Below are 24,569 nucleotides of genomic sequence, written 5' to 3'. Positions count from 1 at the left end.
GAATTGGCCAAACCCCTAACAGCCACTTCAGACTCACTTTTGGAGTCAATTCCATAGACTCCCATGTTAAAATGTCCAACGTAACAGCACTAATCTTGGTCCTTCCACCAAAGCATCACCCTGTTTTTTGAGGCTCTGTGGAAATCAGAGGCCACATTATATGCTGAATTTCTTTTTATAGCAGTTCTCAGTCTAATCTAATCTTGTTATTAACAAAACCAACAATACAAGTTTCAAAAAACACATTTCATGATTGCCCAAAGCCCAGACATTGGGAAAAATATGTTTATTTTATGTGTTCTGGTTATAACAAATTGAGAACAATCATCTACATTACAATGAAACAGCAATTTTATACATATTGTCAGTTTGTTAGAGCTCTAAAGGTCTCAGCAAAGCCTTCACTTCCTGTTCTGTGATAGGGATGTCAGTTAGGTGCTGAAGAAAAGGGCGTCCATGGATGCAGGTGTGGTTGGCGCCACCCAGCTGCTGTTCCATCCGCAGGAGGGTTTCCTTCACATCTTCTCTAGATAAATTTGTAGGCAGCTGCCGGGCAAGTCGGACTGCTTCACCCTGTGAGGGAAAATTCAAATTAAGTTAAACAGCAAAAATATCACCATGATGCTGTGTTCATTTTGTACTCAGAGCAGCTCTCACTTGTAGATAGTTTGTAACTTTAAGTGGCCTACACTCCCGCACAGTTCTGGCTTTCTTGTGAAGAACTGCAGTCAGGATCTCCCTGAGGTCCTCCACACCGAGGAAAGGCACGCAGTCTGCCATTGCCGTCACTTCCAGATGTCTCTCGGCTGATGTGACGCCTGGCCAAAATAAGCAGAAAACAAGGATTAATATACTCCAGACGCTAGTACTATCTCCAGGAAAGAATAATAAATAAATATTGTGGTTTACAGCCGAACTGTTGACCAAGTCAAACAAGCAGAGGGCCAAATGGAGTGTTAAATGACTAATAGAAGCCCCAGCAGACTGGAAGGAAGCTGTCTTGTAGGGTGGAAGAATGATGGCTTCTCATTTCACGAGGAAATACTGCGAATCATGCACAATTTATTATTTTTAATACATAACTTTGGATGGTAAAAAAAAAAAAAAAACCCCAGAGAGGCAGGGACAATTTGAAATCTCTGTGCAGAGAAATACTGCAGGGTTCAGATCATTCTCTATTCTATTAAATATTTATATTAAAATAATAGCTTAAAACAATAAACTTACCTATGGCAGTAAAACATTTACTTTATATTCAGATTTTATTTAAAATATCTGAACAATTATTCACAAGTTTTGGAGGATATTTTCAAGAATATAACAAAAGCAAAAGAAACTCAGCAGATTTTGTGCATTGAAAACATCTTACATGCACCGCTGCCTTCAGTCCAAGCACACCCACAGAGGCTGGCAGTGCCAAATGAAAATTCCTGGAATTTTTTAAAGGGCAACCATTCTCATCACCTGCACACTGGGGTACAAACCTACTGTGAGACCACGCTGTTGGGCAGAGAGCCAATGTCAACTGAGGTGAACCATTCCAGCAACAAAAACAACCAATACTCACAGGACATTGTATACCCTCTGCAGGCAAATATTTAAGAAGTAACATCAAAGAATGGATGAACAAGGTTTAACTGAGGAAGTCATTCTACTCTGACATCATGTTTAAACGCTTGCTTGGTTTTAGCTTCAGTCATGAGACACACTGGGATAAATCCAACTTTGTCTTATTTAATAGTTTCATTTCTTTAGCTCATTTACAGGTCCACATTTTTATTCTTGGTCTCTATTAGAGTAGCTCTGAATGATTTACAGTTCAAAAAATATTTAGTTATCCTATAGTTGGGCTTGGTGCTGATGCTAAATTCATCTACTGCCTTAAACAAGACCCCATAGATTTGAACTACAGCCTGGATATAAAATAAATTATAAACATTCTGTGTCTAAAAAGTAAAGACACTGACATGCCTTAAACCTACAGTCTTTCCAATAGCCAGCAGGGAGCAACTCTTGATGAGCAACACTTTAGGAGCTGGTCTTACTGAATGAATTTAAGGTGAGTTTAGGTGACGTGGAGGCAGAAGCTAAAGTAATATTCAGCCAAATGTTTTTCTTGAATATTAATAACCCTGTTTTTTGCCCCAATATAAAGACTTACACTGAGGTTTTCAATGTCAATAAGATTTTGGTAGTTTTTGTATTTTGCAGTTTATCGCCTTTACATTTGGTATACTATTATGTATTTTTGTGTGCCTTACTTGTCTACGCAATCACCATTGACTGTTTGTCTTGGCCAGGAAACTCTCCCCAATGACAATGAGAAAGGGATGCTTTTATAAAAGAAACCCTCAAATCAGAAGTACCTGACCCTCTGGTATAACTCTCAAATGTACACCTTAAACCAGATAACTCGTAAGCTGGAGTGGAAGTCGCATCTTACTAATTTAGAAGATCATCATTTAGCTTGGAAAAATAGTTTGTTGCAGTACAATAAAACCCTCCGTAAAGCTAGAACATCTTACCATTCATCAGATTGAAGAAAATAAGAACCCTAGGTTTTTTTCAGCACTGTAGCCAGGCTGACAAAGAGTCAGAACTCTTCATGAATTTATTCACAAATAAAATTTTAACCATTAGAGAATAAATTATTTGTAACCATCTGATAGATATATGATAAACCATTTCTCTCTGATTCATTTTTCTGAGTTAACTTCATGGATTACTTTCTTCTAATCATCAACGTGTCTTTTAGACCCCATTTCTAGAAGACTGCCCAAAGAAGGCCTACCAATAATTAATGTTTTAGTCTTAAATATGATCCATCTATTACTGGATTACTTACTATTACTTGCCTTTAGTAATTCACTAATTAAACCATAACTTAAAAAGCTATCAGTTGACCCAGCTGTCTCAGCAACTGAAGCTAAACAGAGAGTCTTCTTCACACACTAAGGTTAATTATGGAGTTCCACAGGGTTCTAGGACCAATTCTGTTTACATTACACAGAATCTATCTGTTTAATATAAACAGTATCATTAGAAGGCATAGCATACACTTTCATTACTATGCAGATGATACCCAACTTTATCTATCTATGAAGCCAGATAAAACACACCAATTAGTTAAGCTGCAGGAATGTTTTAAAGATATAAAAACCTGGATGACCTCTAATTTTCTGCTTCTACAATGAGATAAAACTGAGGTTATTGTTCTCGACCCAGAAAATCTTAGAAACAAGATTTTAACCCGATACTTGGTTAAAACCAATGGACAGTATTTCCTTGGCTTCCAGTAACAACGTGAAGAACCTTGGAGTCACTTTTGATCAGGATATGTCCTTCAAAGTTCGTAATAAACAAACATGCAGGACTGCTTTCTTCCAGGTATTGCGCCTTTCTTGTGCAATATCTCTAAAATTAGAAATATCCAGTTGCAGAGTAAGGGTGAAAAACTAGTTAATGCATTGATTACTTCTAGGCTGGACTACTATAATTCATTACTATCAGGATGTCCTAAAAGCTTCCTAAAAAGCCTTCAGTTGATCCAAAATGCTTCAGCAAGAGTACTGACAGGGACTAGAAAGAGAAAGAATTATTCTCCTATACTGGCTTCTCTTCACTGGCTCCTCTTTAAAATCCAGAATGAATTGAACTGAATTAAACACAGTTATGTTTTTGATGAAGTATTTTCAGTATTTATATCAGACACATTAGAAGAGAGGCACTCAAACATACCTGAATAGAAACTAAAATGTGAGGTTTCTACAACAGAAAAGGTGGTGGTAGAAATAAAACTTCCACAGGGAAGGGAAAAAACTTTTTAAAATATTATTGTTAGGTCTCAGTGACCACTGAAAATTAGTTTAGATAATGTCTGAATATCAGGACCACTTCCAAGTGCTGAGACTTGCTTCTAGACGGATTTTACTTATACCAACATTACTGCATTATTTGGCTGTTAACATTTACCACAATATCTCACAAATTCTTCAGGCTTTTCATTGTTGAAATGCATAAAGTTAAGTAATCAATCAGTAATCTTGGTAAGTTTAAACTGAACATTTGGAGGTTACTACTGAAAACTTTTAAAAAACAAAAACACTAGAATTGAGAATTTATTGTTTAACATGATAAACAACCTTGTGAAAGACTGGGTGTTTTTCATTTTACCCACAGCTAATCCGACACAGAGAAACTCTGTCAGGAATAATTGCCTGTAATCCCGTTACGGGGACTGTAGGTTTGACATTTCTAACTGCTGAACTATGACATTAACAAAAGCATGAGTCACAAAACAAGAAACGTCTTGCATACAACTTCTTTACTTAGTGGACTTTTTGTTGGCAATATTTACATTTTCCTCATGTAGCCTGGAGATTAATATTATTGAATTTTATCATCATCCTCATGATTTGTTCTTCTAATTTGAATTCTGTGGAGCTCCTGCTTTTATTTTTAGCGCCCTCTATGGGTTATGTAGGTAGATTGCCAGCCAGGAGTGGCATTTTTTCAGGCTGATTGGATTTGTCAGACCCTGATGAAAGCTTAAAGTTGATATGTGTTGGTTTATTTTTTCTTCCAAGCTGTTCAAAGAATAAAATTAATCTCTCTTTTTAACAGAAGCCAGAGTACCTGAGTGGTTTTCTGTGGTAATATCTTCACAAAATATTGTCAAGCAAGTTTTCCTGGATTTATTCTTTGTACCTGGAGTGAGTTTGACTTTAAAACCATTTGCCACAAGCCTAGGATCAGAAAAGAAGGCGGCTCCATTCAGCTCTGGGCTTTGTTTCTCCATGCTGCACAAAGCCTCTGTGTATTCAGCCCCTCCAAGGCTTCTACAAAAGAGAAAAAGAAGATTTTAACATACATACAAAAAACAAAGGTAAAAATGTGTCTTTCTTTCTAGCTCTCAAATATGTGTATACATTTATACAAAGAAACTGGCTGCGTGTGCACTTTGCTGGTGAAACGTGAGTGATACGTTACCCATCTGTTAACTGTATAGGGTTCTGCAGACTCGCTGTTGGAAGTATATTATTCTCTAGAAGTCTCTTAAACAGCAAAGCCTCCTCCACTCGAAATGGGTTTAACAACATGAGCCTCTGACCACATAAAATGACCCAGGCGCTCTGAGAGGCCAGCCGGTTTACAAGACGGAGGCCCTGCGGCGCTGCGCTGCTCTGGGATGAGAGGCGCTGAAGCTGCAGCCGGAGGGCAGCCACGCTGCAGGGGAGGGGCTGTGAGGGCTTAGGAGCAGGGTTCTTCATCTTCTTCTGAGGCTGAGCGGCGAAGAGCTCGTCCAGCAGCTGCTGGTTGGACAGCGGGGCCTTACGTTTCTGACCCTGCATATGGCTCCTCACACCAGGCTCTCTGGGGCCCTCAGCTGAGGCCAACTTGGTCCTTTGTTCATGATGTTCCAGGTGTTTTTTTGCCTTCTCCTCATACCTGCAGAGTTAAACCAAGCCTTGTAATGGTAGTTATGTTTGTTTCTGCTATTAAATCTAAAACTCTTTTCTAAAAAGTGTGCGTAAATGAAACAAAGAGAATGAAATGAGATAAGCATAAACGTGTATTTTTAGTTGAACATAGTGGAAAAACATGTCAAACATTGAAAAGTTGGGATGGGGCAAACAGAAGACTCTAAAAGAGGTGGTGGAGTATCTCACAACTAATGGGGTTAAGGACTAACCTGACTGGGTTGTTTTTTTGTTCTGTTTGTTTTTTTAAAAGCATCCCTGAGCAGATAAGTCTTTCAGAAGTATTTAAGGGAGTATCTACAGATTGTTCATGAGTTCAACTAATTAGAAATAACTTTTCTTGATGCAAAAAACAACAACAACAACACCCCTTTTTGGGTCATATACAGTTAATAATATCATAAAAGATGAAAATGCAGAGCAGGGATGTCAGACTCATTCTGTTCATGACCAAACCAAGCCAGTTTAATCTCAAGCTGGCCAGACCAGTAAAATCATTATCTGGAACACCTGTACATGTAATGAAGTCTGGATTCTGAACCATTCATTTACAAAACAGAGATGAATAAGTTCAATTTGAACAATATTCTGTCTCAGTTTTTGATAGTAAACAATTTACTGTGGTTACAAAGAAACACTACTTTGCTGTGATAAAGCAGGTTGTAGATAATGTCTTTATCTGAAAAAAGGCTACAAAACTAACATAACAGACTGCAAAAAGCTCAAAAACTGTGCTCAGTCAATCTGAATATTTTGCACTTTGTGTGCCAGATTCAACACTTCAGCAGCTGGAGCTTTCAGCCGGATATAGTGAAATCTCTGCAAGGAGCAAAACTAAAAAACCAGTACCGAATGTTCACAGTATTCAGCTTTGGAAAGTACATCATTAAAATCAGACGTGTGGTGGAAATCACCGCACATGCTCAGTAAAAAACAGGGTCAGTGAACACAGTTCAGCACTTCTTTCATAAAAGTCAGTTAAAACTTATCCATATAAAGAAAAAGATAAGATAAAAATGACCTATGATCTCTCTCGGGAGGAGATTTTCTCTCGAGAAGATAATTAATTCTTGAACTATTTGCCTACATAGTCGTTTAAAGAGTGGTGAACTGGTCAAACAGTCAGCTTCTTTGGGATCCCAGGCTCTCTCTCAGTCTTTGAGAAATACCACATACTGTAAGTGATGAAAGCCCAAAATAAATGTTAAGACATTAACATACATTCTTACAGAGCGGCTCCAATCTTCTGAAAAACTTAGCTTCTCCAGGATGCTCTTTTTATTACCAATCACATTAAGAATTCACCTAATCAGCTCTGAGATATTTCATAAAAATTTTTTATTTCCTTTTCTTAGCATAACAAGTCTTTTTTTTTGTTGCTTGTCACATCATTCAAAATGAATTATATTTCTGCAAATAATTTTAATCCGTTTTTGTTTACAATGTACACAGCATCTCAAGGATTTTTTTTAATGGGGTTATAAATTACATCATGAGTACCACTTTGTTCCCAGAGATCATGTTGAGAAGTTGACACCAGGGTACACTGGGTGCTTTCCTTAACAATATAGTAATTTTATCAACTCCTGTTTCCATATACTGCATCTGAGCATTAGGTCTGCTGCTTTACCACCTCATTATTTAAATAGCATGTTTCAAAAATTCATGTTAGCGTGCCACTTAAGTGAAAGGTGCAGAGTTATCCTATTTCACGGTTAAGACAACAGTCCAGTGAAACGCAAGTCTGAACAGATGTCTTTTTCCATATGCTCTTCCATACCTTATTAAAAGATCCCAAATTCTGCTGATACACACTTTCCAACCTTGCAATTACTTTAAAATGGTATGCAGCAATCTTACATAATTGGGTTCAAATGTTTGCAGAACAGTGTAATGTAGTAGCTCAACAGTTAGAAATCAAATTCTGACATGTACCAGTGCATCTGGGACAGTTTCTAAGTCACTAATGAGAAATTGACACATGACTGAAAAGTGCTGCACACATTTAATGCAAACCTTGAGCCAGGAGGATGACAAACTATTCTACCAATATTACTGTCACTGGAACAATAGGTCAATAATAGCTTAAGGGTTTAAATCCCGGCCAGGGAATGCATCCAGCCTAGCCAGGGTTCCCCAGGCTAGGCCCTGCCATGCTACTCAAGGCTACTTTGGAACATGATAAGAGACTTGTAACTGAAGCCATGCTAGCTCAGACGTCACCCGGATTAATAAGGTCTGGGTCAGGAACCAGGATATACTGATGAAAAGTGTGCTTTTGGAACAAGGCTATGGCATAAGCTGGCATGGGATGACAATAGGGAACTGTTGGAATGCTACTTTGAATGCAACTCCAGTTAAGGGGGAAAATGAATGGGAGAGTGACCCCCAATTGATCCACTCTCTCTGTTGGAGAGTGGCTCCAACAGATTCCAGGAATGACATCCAACATAGCGTTTTTTTAAAAGCCGAGAAATGCACCATATTTGATAGCTTGCTGCACGACGTCACACCGAGCACATCTACTGCGGGTGTGGTGCCTGTTATCGGACCTGGAGTTAGCAACATCCCCCAAGAACCCGAAGAGTAGAGTCCTGGCCCCTAGCCCTGCCAGTGTAGCAGAAATGATGACGATGACGATGGCAGCAGCAGCCGTTCTTCTCTGCGTGAGTAGCTTAATGTTGTTCGTGTGTAATTTATGTTGAGTAGGCTAACCACGTTATTAAATTAATGCATGTAAGGTGAACTAGCAAACACCGTCGTAGTTACATGCGGCTGTCTTCTTGTTTGATGGCAGATACTCCCTTCACCCTGGCCAAAAAGGCTAAAATGACCAAAGAAAAAGTGGAAAACAGCTAAACATGAGAGGTTTTTGGACTAAGTTAGTGTTTTTTCCATTGTTTAAGCACTGCTTCCAGCCAAGAGTGATACCATATATACCATATATGCCCTATAGCTGCAGAAAAGGCTAACAAAAAAACAGCTAAACATGAGAGGTTTTTGGACAAAGTTTGTGTTCTCCATTCTTTAAGCACTGGCACCGTTTCAAAAGTACCGGTTTGGCACCGGTATCGGATAAAACCTAAACAATACCCATCCCTAGTGAATACTTTTGGAAATATAGTGTGCAAGTATTTTAACCTTTTTTAGATGAATATTTAATGAGATTAGGGCTGGGCCATATCATACGGTTCACGGTAATACCGGTATAATGTTGGGCAATGATAAGAAAATGAAATATCGCGATAGAATATGGGTAAAACGCGCATGTGCAGTGCCTTTGTTTTCATACGCACATGGCGGAAAAAGCATGGTGGCGACGGAGAATGAGAAGGGCGAAAGCAGACTGTTGAATGAAACGGATGAACCAGAATTGGTTTGTAAAAATGCTGCAACTTCAGTGGTATGGAACTGGTTTAGCTTTCGTCCGTCAGATAAACAACAAAGCACTATTTTTGGTAGAGCATGCTAGCGGGCTGTCGTTATTACCGTGTTTTTTGGAAAATACAGCACACTTCAAATCAATCCTTTGATTTTTCTGAAAATCGACAGTGCCCCTTATAATCCCGTGTGCCTTATGTATGAATTCTGGTTGTGCTTACTGACCTCGAAACAATTTTATGTGGTACACGGCGTTCGAAAAGCTGTCAAATGTTTTTGTTCGACTTTGCTAAGCTACGAAGCCGCACCGCTTAATGGATTGCCGGAGCATTACAGCTATCGTAGGCAGGAGCCTCGCGGAGTGATACATACTGTGCTTCAACATAATATTACCGTATTGTGTGTGTATAACCTCTTTTTAAGTTTTGTGGATATTATACATTATGCTGAGGATATGTCAGCCAATTTCCACTGGAAATGCATTTTGATTAAACTGTCAGCAAGGAATTTGCATTTGCACTGTTAAATTTTTATATAACTTTAATGCACATAAAAAACAGCTGCTTGTTTAAGTGAAAATACATTGATGGGGGGTTTTTTGCACTGATAAAGTTGTGGAGTTGTAAAGTATTTTGTCTAGTGTCAATTATATCATCAGTTATATCGTTATCGCAAATTTTCAAGTGTATATCGTGAGAAATATTTTTGGTCATATCGCCCTGCTCTAAATGAGATTATCTTCTTATATCTTGTATCTTACCAACAGGTATTTATATTTTATAGCTTATCAAATAAAGCACATAACTGGCCAGGGACTGCAAAGAGAGGTGGGAGCTAAGGCAATTTTTTTTTTCATCTTTTTGTGTATTATCCTTTCAAATTCAAGAATAAAACTAAACATTTGCTTTCTTTGCTGTTTATTTATTTTAATATATCCGTCCTCATCTAACCTTCATTAATGCCAATCCTTTGACTCTGAGGGGAGCCGGGGTCAAACACAAATGCTCATTACCTCTATGTGTGCTGCGCCAAGTCTGCCCTTGACTAGCCAACTATGTGTCAGTCCTCATGCCACTTATGCGGTGTAAGTGTAGGTGAGATTTTTAAGTGGACAAAGGGACATGCGCGAGTCTGGAAATGGTCTCTAATTAAAATTGAGTGAACAGGACTTTATATCAGTGAGTATGAATTAAATCAATATTTAATGCCTGTCGATATGCATGGGAAGAGAAAACAAACTTGAAGCTTTAATTTGCCACACTTAAAGAGAAATGAGATGTGACCCTCTGGACAGACCCAGAGGGGACATATCATCATTAGGAATACCTGTTGCACTACGGAAATCTATTTTACCTCACCCCCTATTAGGCAAAGTTGTGTGGAAATTAGAAATACAGCTCGTATCAATAAAATTTCCACAGCAGGCCTCTCACATGCAAATGACAGGTCAGACTTTCCCCTCTTCCGTCTCTGCCTTGCAAATAACAAGAGATGGAAACTCAGAAAGGTGAAGGTCTGGAAACTCACTTCTTACGGTCTTCCTCCCTCAGATTTTTCCACCTCTCATGGATAGCGACGCTGATGTCCTGCAGGCTGGCTGTGGGTTTCTCTCTCAGGACCTCGGCTCTGGCTTCCTTCTCAAAAATAGCGACAGGAGACAGCGGTGCCCTCATGGTGCGGTTGCTGATCATGTCATAGGCTGTCAGGGCAGCTCGCTTCTCCGTGATGGCATTTAATGTCTTTTTGCTTGAGCTGCTCTCACTCTTGGCCTCATCTGGGACAGAGTGATTCTGCTTTGTAGGTCGATGAATTATGACAGGCTGCAGGGGTTCTCCTGATACCGGGTCAGTCAGAGCGGTTCCCCTGCTCCAGTCCTCAGCTGAAATTTGGACTTTGCTTATAGTTGCAGCTGACATTTTATTGTCCACAAGTCTCTCTGGGGATTTGCTTGCTGGCTTTGTCACCGTCTGAGACATTTCATCATTATAAAGAGAAAAGTTAGACTCAAGATCAGCTGGAATCTGGTTCACAATCCAGTCATCTGCTATAGAAGAAGAGGAGCTGCAGTTTGAGGCCTGGCGGTCCAGCGAGGTGTCAGCACTCGATTGTTTGGGTCCATCTCTGGGGACGCTATCATTGCTGTGACTATTCTCTGCATTTCGTTCACTGTAAGCCTGCAAAGGACTAGATGGCGAAGGAAATGACTCAGAGCTGAGGTGTTTGTCAGCTGGGAGATCAGCGTTAGGCCGAAATCCATAGAGAGAAACCAGCAATGCCTCTACTGCAGTCAATGCAGTCTCCTAAAAAACAGATGACAAAAGGTCAATTTACTTCCCCAGGAATCTCTACAGCCAAACAAATAAACTGCAACTCAATTTGATTAAGATTGAGCTTTGTGGTTACCTTGTTATGAAGAAGAACCTGAGTCTTGTCTGGCGTCAGATTAACGTCCACCGATGAAGGTGGAACAGAGATTTTAAGCATAAGGGTGGGATATCGATTTCTGGCTTGGTCGTCTGCATACTGAGCAGCATAGTGCTGACGCAACAGCTGATGGCCAATCACAAAAAAATAAAATTTGCAGAGAAACAAACAAACAAAATAAGTGTTTAATCCATAAAAAAAATATTTATTGATTGTTTTATTCAAAATGAGTCTACCTTCATTATTTCTTTGTGCTGGACTGGCCGGTTGTTGACAAATATGAATGTTTTGTCAGGGTTAGATGTGCTCGTAGAGGAGTAATCAGCTCCAGGCTTTGGGAAAAAGCCCTCCAAAAGAATCTGAGAAATAGAAAAATTAGTTATCCAGTACAAGGAAGGCTAATAAGAAAAGGTATGCCATGCATTAAAACTAGAAATGAGTCAAACAGGAATAAAAATCCAAATAGAAACAAAAGCACTATAACATCATTCATCTATTTTCCACCATTTGTATAGGATGTATAGCAGGCTAAATAAAGATCCCCCAGCTCTTTCAAGGTGATATGGAGATGTTCCCATGCCAGATGAGATACATAATCTCTCCAGTGTATCACTGGTCTGCCCCAAGATCTTACACCTGTTTGGACATGCTAGAAACACCTCACCTAAAGGGGGTTCACAATGCTAACTGGTCAGATGCCTGAACCACCTCATCTGGCTCTTTTCGGTGCAGAGGAGCAGTGACTCTACTCTGAGTTCCCTTCAGAGGAAGCTCATTTTTGCCATCTTATTCTTTCAGCCATCTATTGCTTGTGGCCAGGTGAAGGTAAGACCAACCAGGTTTAAGACATTGGCTTCACTTTTCATAAAGTCTCTCCTCACTCTGTGCCAGAGGAGCACTAAAGCCACATTTCCATTTCGTCTCTGTCTAATTCTGCACAGTTCTGTTGTCCAGATATTAAGGTTATGATATCTTACGGTTTAAAATGATCAGACTCCTAAAAGAGGACCAAAGTTCCCTCTTCTACATGCAGGCCTGTTTCTGGTGCTCAGCATTTTCCCATTAAAAATCCGCATCATACATGATGACCTTTCACCCATAATCATGCCAGAGGGGGGTTCTCATGAGCTAAAATCGACGACTCAGCATAAACCTCAACAACTGTACTTAAAACTCCATTATGAATGCAAGCTAGTAAGAAATTATGGAAAACTATTAATGTTCAGCAGATCGCGAGGAGTGAACAGCTATGCTTGTTTCCACATGGTCTCAGGCTCATTATTAGCAGCAGCGCACGCCAATGAAGTTAATAAATGAACTGCTGTTTCAGGTCAGGGCACATGTGCGTTTCTCCATTTCTGCTCATTAGGGTCACTTTATGAGTGTACGAATGGCACCTCTGGCCCTAAAGGGCCTCGGCAATGTGTAGTCAAGCTGGCAAAAAGAGAGTGTCACATTTTGTTCTGCAGAGGAACAGCTCTTACAGCTCTCCCCTAGCGAGGCTAGAGAAATTGTCAACCCGGTCCCCTTGATCGCTGAAGCTTTGTTCTTAGGGACAAGGTGGAGAAAAGTTCCCTTTCATTGCTACGGGGAGTAAGAGGAAAAGGTGAAAGGTTGTTCTCATAACCGGGCACCAAGCAGGAAAATAACAACAACAAAGGGGAAAATGAGAGAGAAACAGGGTGAAAAGGGCTGCTCCATATCTGTCAGAATAGATTAGTTAGGAGCCTGACAGCAGGTAGGAGCCACATGACACCTACCGTGACCAAGCAGAAAGTTACAGCTCGACGGTAATTCAATTACAATCTGCAGAGCAAAGCTTAGCTAACAAAAATCACTCAGCCCTCATCAGGAAAGAACTCAAGAGAAAAGGGCAAAGAAATTGTTGGCCAGCCACCAACTGACCACATTTGCTGGCTTGAGACCAGGCGTTCATGATGAGGTTATTAGCTCACAGTTGAGTATAACGTGCATGCTCCCATTTGCTCTGCAGAAATTATCCATCATATCCAGGCATTAAATGTAGTATTGGCAGCTAAAATTCAACCTCCCTAAGGGCAGCAGGACCCTAAGGTCGTAATCGTTAATCATCACCAGTGCAGATCTGGTTATTTTTAACTTGTTTTCAAATATTTTCTTAGGTTTTTGAGCGCTAGTGTTGCATAACATTAGCAACACTTACTCTGAGAAGTCCTGTTATGCATGCTGCAATGTTACACAATATTTTAACTGATCTGGATCTCAGGACGTGTTTGCTGACATCAAGCTTTCAAGGTGAGCGAGGGGAAAGTGTGCTTTTCGAACACAAACGTCCGCGTAATGAAGGGCAACGGGGCCACGGGAGAGACAGCATGAGGTTCAAGCGATGAGTAGATGTGTGCGCATGAGGTGGGACAGGGGCAGCATGCAGATCTGAACTCATGACAATCGTCTGTCAGGGTTCTGTGCGCTTCATGCCGTCTCTTTTGTTGCAATATTAAAATGTGAATTTGGGACACAACAGGGTTAACAACCGTTTGTGTTCATCTTGCAGAATCGCTCAGCTTTTCTCCACTTTCTACAGCTTCCCCTTAACTAACCTCCGGTTGCTCCTGGTGATGGTGGCAAGGGATCAAGTTGGCAATAGCACTGGGCCCCAGTGTGGCGAGGAGGGCGCTTCTGTTATCGGCCACCTTGGCCTTCTGCCAAAGGACCACCTGGAACGAAATGACACCCGTCCACCACCATGAGTCCTCGTCAAGGTTATTACAGTTTTTATTTATTAGCTTTGATTTAGATTTGACAATTTAATTTTCGATGTGACACATTTTTAAAGTGTTTTGATATTTTTTTAAGTGCTATAGTCTGTGTTTTGGTCTTTTCTATAAAACTGAATTTTTGTCAGGGCTGAGACTCAAAAAGGTCAGAGAAAAGTAAGAAAAGAAGAAACAAAGGAACTTTCAGTAAAATACACATATATGCAAATAACAATATAGCAAAACAATAAAGAGTAATGAAACAGGGATTCGTAGTTAATTTCACATGAGTAGTCTTGCAAGGCCAAGTTGCAAGTTGTCCAATGGTAGTTGGAAAACCATGACTGCTACAGGCAAGCAGGAATCAGACTATTAAGCATGCTGACTGCCAGAATGAATTATATATATATAGTGAGGGATTACGTTTACATGCACCGAGCTCATCATTGGAACGGGATGCTTAAGACAGAAAAGAAGGAAAAGCAAAATAGGTCCACTGTAATAAAAAGCAAGTTTCATCGACAATCACACTGTACAAACCCCCTACTGCTGTGAAAATGTTTAACATAATGTAGCTTGGACAGTCAGTTTGTAAAATTAAAAAATAAATAAATTTAAATAAATTTAAGGTTTTTCCACATAAATTTCTAAATGTGTAAATTTTTCAAGTAAATAATCAAGAAAAAAACTCAATGCTGTATTTTGAACAGTACCACAGTTCAGAAAATATTTTAGGTACAAAATATGTTAACATCACTATGTGTCTACCAGTGAATTTATCTCCTGGGTGTTGATTTCTAAAAGCACACACTGTGTTGCAGGACGTGTCTCAGATATTAAATGTACAAGTTGGCACCTGTAAACGGATAACTCCTGTAAACAGTTCCTGAAGAAACTATGAAACATGACACAAGCCAAATGGCAGAGCTGGAGATAAAGGATAGGGGGCAACTAAGTGCTGATTGCACAAAATCGGTTCACTACCCTCCCCTGACGACCTCCAAATTGATTTCTATGAAAGCTATATGGTGGTCGTGTGCTCCCTCCCTGACCTGCACCACCTACACACTTCTGTGTACAAACTGGCTGAAGCATGAAACTGAAGCCGAGGTCAAGTCCGCAGCTGCGATCAGCAACTTAACTCAGGCGTTATAATCACCCAAATCGCAGTCAGCTGTATTTGTGTTGGGGCGCCTGATGGGTAAGAGACAAAAATGTCTATGTAATGAAACAAGTAAAAATAGCTTACATTTGGAGTTGTGGTGGACAGGAGGTCATACAACAAACTCTTCTGCATTGCGGATACTCCTGACCACCCTACTCACAGAAAGCAGCACTTTCTCTAGGACTCTGCTCCACTACTACAAGAACATGCAATATTTTTTTTAATTTACCTTTTATTTATTTCCCGGTCTTGAGTGTAACCACTGGTTCGTACTTTACTGTGAACCCTCTGTATTTCAATTCATGAAAACATCTCTTGATTGTAGACTTTGACTTTGTGTCAAATGATACATCCACCTCCTCATCTAACCTTCTTGACTTGGTACGATGTTGCGAAATTGTATTTCTTAACCATGGAAATTATTCTGTGTTCAACCACACTTGTCTTCTGTAATCTTTCAGGCTTTTTGGTTTTGCTGGGCTGGCTGGTGTATTAGTTCTTTTTAAGCCACTTCTATAGCTTTTGCTCTCTCTAATAGATTGATTTTGGTTTTTCAGCCTAATGATGACATCATTCATTAGCATCTCATTGGACCTCATATTAACAGTTCCAGTGAAAAGCTACCAAATGCTTCATACAATGTAATGTGTACAGAGGCAAAGCTACAAAAAACAAAAACACCCTAGTGCTTTATATGTTTGTGTGTAGATATATAAAAAAAAAAAATTCTCTGACATATTGTCATCATACATTAAAAATACTAACTCTTACATTATTAAAAATACTGACTCCATATATGAGAACCAAGAGTTTTGTTCCATGTTGTCATACTTTTACCTTTTTAAGCCATTTTTAAAAGGAAATTTTAATCATATTTTATTGTCCCTTTTAGTTCTCAATTAAGATGTTTTATTTTACTTGACTAACTAAACTATTTATTCTGATTTATTTTCTTGTGTTTTTTTACTTTTTGTTTACATTTTTTCAAAAAAATTCTTGTCTTTTGAGACATTTTATGTTTTGAAATACTTTGTGTTCCATTTTATTTGGCATTTCACTCTATTTCTCCATGTTATCTTAATTTATTTAAAAATGGTCATCTTCTTTTTACTGCTGCACAGGCCTTTCCAAATTTGGGGAATAAATAAATAAATAAATAAATAAATATCTAAACCAGTACACTTCTAAATTATAAAAAAAGACCAAACACGTCTCTGGTCTAAAACCAAAAATCCCACATAATGATTTCATTTTACTTTTCAGTTTTTCATGCTGGAAAACATGCAACCTGAATATAACTAATGAGAATTAATGACTGTTGTTAGGTCAGTGTTTATTTATGATCCATCTCTTCACAGTTAATTAAATGACATTAGACATTGTGAAAGATGATGCATTACTTAAGTACACATGTTATTTATGTTCAGTTAAGCTTGTGTTAACCAAACTCATCCAACAATCAAATTGCTACCATTTGCTAAAAGAGCCAAACAAATGGCAACATATGTTAGGGATTTACACCTCTCAGAGCATCCACCGATGTTTGCTTTTAAAGTAATTTGGACTATAGCATTCTCTGCAAGCCCAAACAATGATGCCTGCTACATCATGCTGTAATGTTCATGGATGCACTGGGTACCATTTTTCTTGCAGCAGCAACCAGAGGCATTGTGGCTCCAAGGCTGAAAATTGCCCCCAGACCAGGCATGAATTCAGTCCCTGGATCTGGATTCATTTCTGAGTTTTCTTGAGAAAATCAAGATGATATTTCACATGCTTTTTTAAATTAAATTTTATATGCATTTGTGAAGCAATGACGCAAAATATTTTGGAATCAGGGCTGCTGCCTGATTAAAGTAAATATCAATCACAATCATTTTGGTAACTCTGGCGATTACAGTAATTTTTCTTAATGCAAAAAAAACCAATAAAACAAAACAGCCGTAGATAAGAGTGAGACAATAACCCGATAAGACACAGACAGTGCAGGGAAAGGTATACAAAAACGTCAGAGCCCTTGTACTAGGAATGAAATGAGAATGGATATTATGATTATTTAACACAATTATTCTCAGAAAACAACAGTGGATTTATTAAACTTTAACTTTTTTATTTATTTTTCAAAGTATTATTAGACTTCCATGAGCTTTAATTGTAATTCAACTGAATAAACTCAACACTAAATGAATGCAGTAAATCTGCTGCAGGCTAGTGGGAATCTGGCAGGGAGTGAGTCTGGAATTTTGTGACTTGGGGAAAAAGTAAAGGAAAAAGATGTGCTAAAAGCTAAAGCGAGAGAATAATTGGAAAACTGAATGTGGCACAATAATATCTTTGATCTATATTACCTTCTTTCAGTAAAAGGTGGAGGGTAAAAACATAGCTGAAATTAACATTCAATTAACTGCACAGGTAAAGCAGACCTTCAAAAAAATCCCTGAATTCAGATCCAGATTGACTCCAAAAGCCAAGGTCGAAATTTAAAGCAAATCTCTTCATAAATGTTTGAGTAATCTTGCTACAAAACAAACCAATCAATCAAACAAATATTAGAGCTCTCTCAATTAATAACATTTACCACTAAAAGAGATCCTCAAATATCCAGAGCATGCTCCCCTTAAATTGTTAGACATCTCTGTTGTGTGTTTGCCATTCACAGAGGTTTTGTTTCAGCAATTAGTTGCATTAATTATACTATTTTGATCACCATCTGACAGACTGTTGCATCACAAGTATTTGTAAAATGTCTGCAGGTTTTATTGTACATCATCTAATCCTGTTTAAAGATTCTCAATCAAATATTTCAGAACAAATGTTTCTCAGAGGTGACGTTTTTATTATTTTCATTTATTTTATGTCACCGTTTCTTCAGTATCTTTTGGTTTTGGACTATTTTACTTATTTATGTACCTGGAAGTCGAACACAGATCAAAATCTCTTTTACCTGACCTGAGCTTGGCTACAACGGCAGCCATATAAACTCACAACATTTTGATAATGTAAAAAAATAAGTGCAGGATAAACAGCAGGATGTACAAATACCCACAACAAAAAAGCACTTGTGGCCTCTTTAAGAAAAAGTACTATAAATTGTACAAAGTAAGTCATTCAAAAGAGATACGTTAAGATTTTCTGACATTACCTGAACCAAAAAGGACTAACATAGAAAATAATAAGGCAATTAATCAAAGCTTGAGCTGTTTCTGTTTAAACTCGGCTGTTTGAACCTTACTGGAAACAAATATATTCTTTTGCATGTTTTAATTTGAAGTTTATTTATTAATGAGTGAAATTTTTATCAACCTGAATGTAGAAAATGTTCACTAGTCTTGCAGTGTTTCGGTTCGTCTTTCTCGCCTTGATAAAATCTTTAGTGTTTCAGGAGCGCATGTAGAAGCTAAATGAAGATTTTCCATCACACGTTAACAATTTCACAGCTCACCGACTCGCATTAGCACTGACAAGAAACCAGCAGGAGGCCAGAGACAATTTCTGTCTTCAAACAGGTTGGCCAAGCTTCTCGATATTTTCCTGTAATTGTCCGTTTACACATCTGAGGACACAACCACAAGGACAAAGGGCAAAAGATGCCCAAACATCTTACAGGTGTAAGGCAATCTGGATGAAAAAGAGTGTAATGGCTTTATTACTTAGATCTCTCTTCCAGTTTTTAAATCAATTTTTTGTTTGATTTTTGTTAGTGCTTGAATTTTAGTTCTATCCGCAACAATGGACCAATATACTATTCAATTAAAAAATACACTTATGCATTAAAACTAAAAAATATTACCTAATGCATTGCATTGTCTTTGCACCCCCAGATACAGTAGGAGAAGTGATAGTAATGGTATTAATCAAAATAATGAATGAAGACAAATTAACTGACAGTCTAACAGTATGTAATCCTGAAGAGATTTTCAGAGTCTTGATACATGTCAGTGTTATCAAGATGGCTACAAAACATTACATTTATTTTCAAATCCTTAATTTAATCAGTCTGTCTTACTGAGAAAGAGAACTCTTTATCAATAGAGACCTGTGTATAAAACAGGTGAACAACAACACAGACCACAGACAACACACATACACACACACACACACCGTGTTTTCATATCTTTGTGGGGTCATCTAACTGACATAATGCTTTCCCTAGCCAATTACCCTAACCATCAAAAATGAATGCCTAATCCTAACCCTTAGCCTAAACCTAACCGTAACCTAATTGTAACCCTGACACTAAAACCACATTTTAAGTCTCAAAAATGCCTTCAAACTTGTGGGGACGTGGATTTTGTCCCCATAAGGGCTGTTGGTCCCGACAAGCATAGTAGACTTCCAATTTTTGGTCGCCACTAAGATATGTAAACACGGTCTCTCTCAAACACACTCTATACATGGTCACAAATAAAGTGATAGAGTTGCAGATACAGCAGCTAGTTGCATCTATAGTCCCATCACACATATATGCTACATTAATGAATAAAAAACTGAAGGGGATTTTCAGCTAAAGGGAATTTCATCTGAAGGCTAACGAGGACACCTAGTGGTTGCATGAAGTTAAAGCTTTAAATCAGGGTGCTTGTATATAAAGGTGTTGTGTTTTTATGTAACCACAGTCGAATATGACTGAGACTCATCTCCATCTTTACTTGTATAAGTGTCTTAATCACTTCCTGGCCAAACTTGTGTGTGACATTAATCTGCAGTAAAGCAGTAAAGAATAATGTGGAGTGACTGCGAGGGAAAAGTGTACTGTTACTGCATGTTACTGCAAAGGAACATTTCTGTGGTCTTAGTTTTGAACTGCCAGCTGTGGGAATGCATCCATGTTACTTGAGAATTCATAAGTTTGCTGTCTGAATCAAGCTTCAAATTGGATTCCTCCGTCAGCTGACGGAGGAGTCAAATACCACCCTCTACTGCCATCTGCGCCACTTATTGGACAAGCTTACTACAATACAATACCTTAATTTTAATTTTTTTCTTAATAAGTTCTTTATTGCATTATATTTCGATTTTAATTCATTAAATACATCTTTCTTTTTTCTATTTAATTGTAATAATAATAATAAGGTCCAAAAATAACAATGTGTAATAAACATACACTTATTCTTCTTTTTATTACTTAAGTTACTGTGTTGTGTTGTGCGTAGTGCCGACGTGGAACAGTTTTTCTATTTCATTGTACTATTGCACTATGTATGACTGTGCAATGACAATAAAGAGTTATCCCATCTTATCTTATCTCATCTAGACCTATTTTATTCTGTTATTTTTAATTTATTTTATTAAGCTTCTTTACTTAACAGTTTTAATTTGTCTTGGTATTTAAATCTATGTTGCTGTTTTTCATCTTTCATCAATCTTTCTTTTTCGTTGTATCTTTATTTGCATTTTTTGTGGGTTTTTTTCTTTTAAATTACTTTAATATCTGGTGTGTACTCTGCCTTGCCTGTATGTACTAGCACTTTGTTTTTAAAGGTTGTATATAGGTAATGTTTATTTCTCTTCTTAAGTTGTGTGGAGGAGTTACTGACCTTATTGTGAACGAGCATGAGTCTCAGCTCCGGTTTGATAATGGCGTAGGCCATCAGCAGATCCTGCACCTTCTTCAGCTCCTCTTTGCACTTCTTGGTAGAAGAGAAACACTGTCGTCTCACTGGAAGGTTCTTAAAAAGTTTCATTACACTCACTGTCGTGCCTGCAAAAGAAACAGAACAGAGTAGGTGACCTAAAATTATATTTTCATGCAACAATTAGAGTTGATAATATGGCAGACAAAACAAATTGCAAAAATTAAAAGTATGTACATTAATAAAATACTAAATGTATTAACACACCAAAAAATAGCCTAAAAATGATATCTAAAGTAGGCTTAAAAACTGATGTAAACTGACATTTGTTTTCATTTGTTCTTGTATTTTTTTTTACCTTTGTGAAACCCGTCCATTGATTTATATTCCTGTTTTATTATTCCATAATTAAAGGATATTTTATACAATTAAACAATAAATAGAGTAACTAAACAGAGTATTTGTGTAATTGTAAATTTAGTATGTTTTGCACAGTTATGGTTGCAGACTTGCATTTTCCAATTTAGAACACAATAAACAAGTGTACTTGTATGATAGCGTCACTGATTTATTATTTCCTACTTTTATAGATTTCCCTATTTATTTTTCTTTTTGTTACACATAATGAAGAAGAAATCCTTAAAAGAAGATTAAAAAGAAAATAGAGAAATAAATAAACTTGAATTACTTCTATTTTACTTTTCCAAAGCAAATATAATCAAGTTAATCAATAAATGCAACTACGTATATGATTAAAATTTCGATTATTACTAATTTTGGTCCTCCATACAATCAATTTATTATTATTATTTCTTTTTACTTTTCTTTATTATACTCTGATTTTTCCTAAATGAGATTTTTTTCTATTTAGTTGACCTTTGCTCTTCTCTATAGTGTTTACCTTACTGAACTATTTTTGGTTTGTCGTATTTTATTTTAATTTTTCTTATTGAGCTAACCTATTTAAGAACTTTTGTGATGGGTGGTGTTTGATGTTTTTCCTTTTGTAAAAAAGGAACTTTTTTTTGTTCTGAACATTTTCAAACTAAAAAGGCAAAAGGAAGGAGATTTTCTAAAAGACTTAATGCTTCAGTTTTAGGGAGTGAAAATCTTTTTATATTTCCATAAAAGTAAAGCACTTTTATTTTTCAATAATAATTAAGGAACAGCACTGTTTATAATGTGTCTGCTGGCTGATTTTGTAAACATCAATATAAATTCTGCCCTCATATCTGAAACATCTTCAGAGTTTCTTTTTTAGATATTTTTAAAAAGGAAGCTTTCTAGTTACTCTGCTGTCTGTGCCATACCTTGACCTAAATGAGACGGCTTCTGGGAAACAATTTTCCCTGTCAAGTCCAGCGTGTACTGGGTGCTGATTTCATCCTCCTCTGTCTTTGTGGTAACAGCCACCTGAAGGGAAATGACACAAAACTTCAGTTTAGCCACACTGAGTTGTCAGCGGCTGTAATTTACACAGCACGAGTGTTTGAGTCCTAATACATCACCTCAGCCACGGCGCAAATGGAACCCAGTGCCTCCCCTCTGAAGCCGTACGTTTCCAGATGCTCCAGGTCTTCATGTCTGCAGATCTTTGAGGTGAAATGTCTCACAGCCATCACAGGAGTATCTACAGCTTTGATTCCCTGCCCGTTATCACGTACTTCTACGCGGTCCAGGCCAAAATTTTCCTAAAATGTCAATAAAATTAGTGCAGCATGAAGGGAAATAAAACTTAAAGTTGTGACAATCTTAACAGTGACTGCAGCAGCAGTCAAAATGCTCTAATATTAATGATTTATTTTCACTCACATCATCATTCATAATCATTGCATCATTAATGTTAAATAAATATGATTATAAATTCAAGTAAAATACACTAACAGGGGTAATTAACTGGAGGAAATCAGAGTGGTTACTGCATTTGCTTCTGCATGAATCAAGCTTTTTAAATTAATTAATTAATTTTTTCCCCTGTAACATTAGCTGTAATTAAGTACTTTACCAGTTTAACATCAATGCTTGAAGCTCCAGCATCCAGCGAATTCTCGATCAGCTCTTTGACAACATTCACCACAGAAGTAATGACCTGGGAGCTGGACAGCAGACGCACGGTGTCCGGGGGCAGCTGTTTCATGACTTCAGCTATCTACTAAGGTGAAACATCTGGATTTAGTGGCACATCTAGTCACAAGAATAATGTGAGAATAGCTGGCCAAGGGATAGCCCTTATAAATGTGCTTCTGATCATTCTTTTGATCCCTTGCGATAGTGGGTAACACCACATATTTGATTTGGCAGAGTATTATCCTGGATGTCCCCCAAAAGGGGATTTGTGTCCTCTGACCAATTTTATTAAATGTAATATTTATACAATCTTGGTTATCCACATTTTCAGTGGTGTCAGACTGCTTTAAGCTCATCAGATACATGCAATCTGCACTGAACTGGGGTGGACAGGTGCATAAAATTGTACACAAACATATAAAGAAAAATGTGTCCAAGTATTACCCTTTCTTTCAGTGTACAGTGCAAGAATATTCTTCAGTTTGTAGACACTCACTGTGTATTGGGGGCATGCATGATTCAAACTTTTTTAGTTTACTGAAGTCACTTATTAGATTTATTGTATTTATATGTTTGTTTGTTTTTAAATCAGGAATCCTGTACAAAAATCTCAACCCAGCCACCTGCAGGTTACTCCCTAACTTCTTACACCTCCAGTCTTTATTTTAGCTGCCTGCCCAAACACAGTTTATGAGTTCAGTCTTTTAACTCTTAACTTCTCTAAATGAAACCCAAAGAAATGCTGAACCAGCTTCAGTGGACCCTCCTGCAGTTAAAATATATAGATGGAAATAAGAGCAGATATTTCATGGGGACATTTTACCTACATTAATTAACAACTCTGACTTGATGACTGTAGACGGAACCCTTAACTTTTCAGGCGTTTCTGTCAGAAATACTCGTTTACTGCTGCTGATTAAAGAAATAGTATTTTTGTAAAATTGGCTGCTCCTTGATACATAAAAACGTGCTTTTATATCGATGAATTCGTGATCACAGCTAACAATAATTTATCAGTAAAGGTAGTCAAAAAAGCGACAGCACTAAGATATATTCACTTCATTTAAGACACAATTCATCCACATATTTCTTTAAACACAAAATAAAATTGTACTTTAACACTAGCTAACTGCTCTCCACACCTCCTTTAACTGCTTAGACTCGCTAGCTCAGATTTAAATTTAAATTTTAGTTCAAACTTACGTACAGACGTTACAAAACCATTAAATAATTAGCTCAATAAAGCGGTTAAATAATACTAACATGCAACAGCTTCTCTGCTTCAATCGTTCACAACAACAGACACGGAGAGCCACAGGCGGAAGTTACTATTTTCCCGCCCCCTTAGCTGCATATCGATTGGCTATAAGTCAGGCGTAGGCGGGGTCTAAAGAGCAGTCTGCCCGGAATTAAAACTGGCAGTTTTGAGCATTGCTTTTCTTATTTCTTTTCTTTGAACGCGTTTATATAGCGTTATTTTTAATGTCTGAATGTGCTTGTGAGCAAAAAGGGTTTTTGGGAGGAAAACAAGAAAGCTAGCCTCTATAAATTTTGACCAAGTTATAAATAAGATAAATGTAGATAAATATAAAGGCAAATAAGGCAATAAAATAAAAAATAAATGGTGCTTGGAAACTGAATAATATTTTGATCAAATTACAAGAATTTTCAACAGCTGTATTTACAAGAAATGTCAAAATCAGTCAATTTGTCTGTCGCACCATCTCCAAACCACAATTCATAG

At 37.7% G+C, this 24,569-nt stretch overlaps 1 protein-coding gene across 5 annotated transcripts; it reads right to left on the bottom strand.

Moving 5' to 3' along the window:
- Positions 1-245: 245 nt before the first annotated feature.
- Positions 246-24,242, bottom strand: pms1 (PMS1 homolog 1, mismatch repair system component). 5 transcript variants are annotated; one of them, XM_005464031.4, is made up of 13 exons: positions 24,089-24,242; positions 22,764-22,910; positions 22,267-22,449; positions 22,069-22,171; positions 20,723-20,886; positions 13,865-13,981; positions 11,522-11,644; positions 11,265-11,411; positions 10,389-11,161; positions 4,990-5,448; positions 4,708-4,838; positions 658-818; positions 246-573 (listed from the first exon to the last, which is right to left on the bottom strand). In XM_005464031.4, the coding sequence occupies exons 2-13, from the start codon at positions 22,893-22,895 to the stop codon at positions 373-375; spliced, it is 2,694 nt and encodes an 897-aa protein (XP_005464088.1). In that variant the 5' UTR covers positions 22,896-22,910; positions 24,089-24,242; the 3' UTR covers positions 246-372. The 5 variants fall into 5 exon arrangements, with proteins under 5 accessions (XP_005464088.1, XP_003458888.1, XP_025759771.1 ...); XM_003458840.5 differs by having other exon boundaries at positions 22,764-22,907; positions 24,089-24,186; XM_025903986.1 differs by lacking the exon at positions 24,089-24,242 and adding an exon at positions 24,029-24,045.
- Positions 24,243-24,569: the final 327 nt, after the last annotated feature.

The sequence above is a fragment of the Oreochromis niloticus genome, linkage group LG16, assembly GCF_001858045.2.
Source record: "Oreochromis niloticus isolate F11D_XX linkage group LG16, O_niloticus_UMD_NMBU, whole genome shotgun sequence".
In the NCBI taxonomy this organism is placed as follows: Eukaryota; Metazoa; Chordata; class Actinopteri; order Cichliformes; family Cichlidae; genus Oreochromis; species Oreochromis niloticus.
The sequence above is the reverse complement of the archived record's forward strand: the minus strand, read 5'-3'. Positions and strand labels throughout refer to the sequence as shown.